General features: G+C 38.3%; 1 protein-coding gene across 1 annotated transcript; it reads left to right on the top strand.

The window, feature by feature from the left end:
- Window positions 1-461: 461 nt before the first annotated feature.
- LOC109055466 (transmembrane protein 235-like) lies at window positions 462-3,501 on the top strand. The gene is made up of 3 exons (XM_042759336.1): window positions 462-1,172; window positions 1,741-1,818; window positions 2,969-3,501. Exons 1-3 carry the CDS (start codon window positions 995-997, stop codon window positions 3,058-3,060), a joined length of 348 nt encoding a protein of 115 aa, XP_042615270.1. The 5' UTR covers window positions 462-994; the 3' UTR covers window positions 3,061-3,501.
- Window positions 3,502-3,749: the final 248 nt, after the last annotated feature.

The raw sequence follows: 3,749 nt of genomic DNA, 5'->3' as shown, positions 1-3,749 counted from the left end.
AAGAGATTAGTCTAACTGGCTAAACAGTTACGATAGTGTTATTTTTCAGCATTTAAATGTACAGTTATGTGTCTGGGTACTTTCCTGGGATTACCAGACTATAAAATGAAATGTTCTTTAATAACATGAAACTGTATGTTAATTCCGCTATCGTTATTTACGGTGTTGCAGTTGTTTTGTTTCGCAGTTTCTGATAAGAATGAGGCAGGAGAGGTTTCTGTGAAAGTCTCTACCTGTATAGCACTTATAAAATGAGCTATATGTGCTATATAGGTAGAGGTTGCTCACAAGCGACAAGCAGTGAAAAAGTCGCTTGCGGTGTGAACGGGGCTTTAGAATGCTGAATGTTTCTATAGCTACCGGGACGCTTCTAACGGCAGCTGTAGTGATGCCGACTTTACCAATTAGCGATTGGCTCCTACATTCAGAAGGTGGGGCTTCCTGCGATTGACCAGCCATATTGAGCGTTGCATTTTTCCCCATTCAAAACTATACGAGTGACATGTCTTGTGTATTCTATAGTCTTTGAGTTAGTTCATGCTTAAAACAAAACAAAACAAAACAAAACAAATATCTTCCACTTTAAGAATTTTTCTGTTGAATTGAGTAATGTGCTCACTCTTGACATAAAACAGCTGCAGGATGTGTTAACAATATCTGTATTTACAAGCCACTATATAGAGAGTAATCTATTTACAAATAAAGAGAAAAGAAAGCACCTCGTGGCTGATGATCAGATGCAGCACAGAGAGCGAGACTGAGGTGAGAGAGTAGATTGAGCTTCTGCTCTCACTCGAGAGATGTGAGGAAAACCCTGCGGTTTCTTCATCCAGCTGTTGCTGAGAGCTGCTTCTTCCTTCAGCCTGAAAACATCTGGAGAAATAAAGCTGGAATCGTGTGCTTTAATTTGTCTGAACGCACTGGGCTTTAGAGGACCTGAATGAGAGCAGCCGGTGCTCAAAATCAATGAATCATCAGAGGGATTTTCTAGCTGATGAAGATGAACTTTGGGACAGTTGTGATCTCTGTGGGTCTGTGCGGGCTGCTCAGCTTCATCCTGCTCGCCGTGTCCATCGGCACTGAATACTGGTACATTATAGATGTAGATGAAGGGAAGAACTCCAGCCTGGAGTACAGCAGCTCTCACTCCGGACTCTGGAGGATATATGAAGGTAAGATCACAACACAAGTTCATGTGAATATGAAACATTAGGCTAAATACTGAGTACTGATGAAGTAGCCTGCATGAGCTTAATGTGCATTTATTCATTCTCCTGTTCTTACTGTTTAACATTTCTCATTCCTATAGCAGCACATTAACCAGCAAACAGTTCGATTGGCTGCAAATGAAGTAATTTCAGAAATATTCACAGATTGAGTTCTCATCACTGGCTGAGTCTCCATTATGTACATAATTAATGTCTCGTCCAATTCTGTCGCTGTTTCATGGCACTAGACACAATTAAAGAGAGAAGCAGTTCATCACACAACTGTAAATGTTTCATGTTAGACACAGTTACTAAATCTGTTGCATAAAATAACTATTTTCCATTTCATTCTCATTGCAGTAAAGATGATTTCTTCCCTCTAACACAAATGCTATCTTGTAAGAAAAGAAACCCTTTAAATGCTGTGTGTTGTATGCAGTGAACTTTGTAGGCTGTAGTTAATTTTCAGGCAACTGTGTAAAGTGTAATGGGTGTTTGCAGCTTATGACTGGTGTTTCAATGTGACCCACAGGACAGAACGGCAGTTATCACGACATCTCGTTCTACACAGACTCGTCCGACCACACCGAGCAGGAGAAGCACCTTTTGAGTGAGTCTCTGAAAGCTATCTACAAATGAGCCACAATCAGAGAATGACGTTGGAAATAGGCTTGTTATGTTTAGTGTATTCTCACTCTCTTCAAGATCTGTATTCTCTGCACGACATCCATTCTGAACCATCATTGGCCACCTTTATTATAAGAGAGATGGCACAATTATCAAAGCTGATGGCCTTTGATTAGTAGTCATGTGCTATATTGACAAAAAGATGATATCTCAATATTTTCCAGGATTTTGTCGATAGCGTAAATGAGAAGCTACTTTGCTGAGTGTGATTGTGTGTCAGTACGTTTGCTGGTTAAGGTCTAATGTGGACAGATATCTCCCAAACCTTTTCATAACTTCATATTCTGTGCAGTGGTTACTTCACAGTAGTGATAGTAACTTTTCCACCTTAAACTGATTTCCATTGTTACCTTTATAAGGGCATCTTTTTCTAACCTTATTGGATGTATGCATCTTATTTCATGTCAAATTCTTAAATTTATTCAATAAATTATTTTAGAATAAAAAGACAATGTAGGCTGTTAACAATAAAATGAAATCAGTATTAATAAAATCAATTTTTTTTGTACTGCAGAAATATCACAGAAGCAGCATTTACATGAATTTATGCTGAACTTATGAGAATAATGTTTAAAAAAAGTATTGAATCATTCATTTAACATTTTTTTAGCAGCTGATTTATTCAGGTACAAGCAAGTGTCTGTTTTTATGAATGGCTCATTGAATCGATTAATTTAAAAAGCTGATTTATGTGACAAATTAATTATTTATGAAACTCTTTGTGTTAGCAATATAGAGCAACATTGACAATAGAAACTTCTTGTATACTGGACTATAAAAAGCAATATCACATTTGCAATCATGCTGATATTTGGGAAAAAAAATTCATTGTTTGAAATCGCTTTAGAAATGTGAGACAAAAATGCATACAGTGGAAATTTTGCCCCCATTTTTTTATTTTTTTTTTAAATTTTGGGGTCATTCTATATGATAAACATCACACAGCCCTAGTGGTCACTAGTTCAAACTCACTGAAATAGAAATGACAAAGCTGCTTCAGATGTCTGTAAACATGAATGTGTGGCAGCAGGTTACACTGAGCGTGTAACAAAGACCTGTTTGTGTCTCTGCAGACTTGCACAGGGTCATCGTGGTCCTGTTGCCTCTCAGTCTGGTGCTGCTGGTCTTTGGTGGGATCTTCGTCTGGTGGCGTGAGTCCCATTAACAGCAACACAGCATTCATTGGCCATCTACACACATCAGCTGAAATGAAGTGAGCTCTCAGCGGTGCTAACGCTGGAGTTTGTGTTATTGTGTAGAGGTCAGTGAGAGATGCATTCAGTGGCTCAGACAATGTCACACGTGGATATAAAACACAATGGGAATGAAAGAAAACAGAAAATGTCAGGCGCTCCAGCTGAGAGTGCAGCTGTTGGGTGAACTGGTCACACACAGTCAGGGGTTTTAATAGATATGGAAGTTTTTCGCTCAATAATACATATCCACAAAGCCTGCAGTAATGAATAGCAAAAATATTGAACAGATTTATTTGATGTGTTTCATCTGTTTAGGGGATTTATTTTCTAATCTTGAGCCAAATTATGTTCTAGGCACATATAAATAGCAGTGTATACACATTATAATGTTAAACGTATTCATACCAAAATTCTTTTTTTTTGGTAAATGTCTTTTGGTTTGGCATGCATACTGAACAAATGCAGTGTTGTTTTAACAACTGCTGATTACTATAGTGAGGCAATGCCAAGTCTCTTTCTGGATGTGCTAGCACTGCATGAATGTGCTTGAATGGTCTGCCTGCAGTCCAGATCTGTCTCCTGTTGAAAATGTGTGGTGAGTCATGAAGAGGAGAATAAGACATTGATAACCAACAACTGTGGAGCAGCTGGAGTCTTG

Source organism: Cyprinus carpio, chromosome A7 (assembly GCF_018340385.1).
Source record: "Cyprinus carpio isolate SPL01 chromosome A7, ASM1834038v1, whole genome shotgun sequence".
NCBI lineage: Eukaryota > Metazoa > Chordata > Actinopteri > Cypriniformes > Cyprinidae > Cyprinus > Cyprinus carpio.
This window is presented reverse-complemented; position numbering and strand designations above follow the sequence as displayed.

Coding starts and splice junctions, on each gene's coding strand:
- LOC109055466 (XM_042759336.1), top strand. CDS start 995: ATGAAGATGAACTTTGGGACAGTTGTGATCTCTGTGGGTCTGTGCGGG. Junction 1,173..1,740: donor ACTCTGGAGGATATATGAAG/GTAAGATCACAA, acceptor TGTGACCCACAG/GACAGAACGGCAGTTATCAC. Junction 1,819..2,968: donor GCAGGAGAAGCACCTTTTGA/GTGAGTCTCTGA, acceptor GTGTCTCTGCAG/ACTTGCACAGGGTCATCGTG.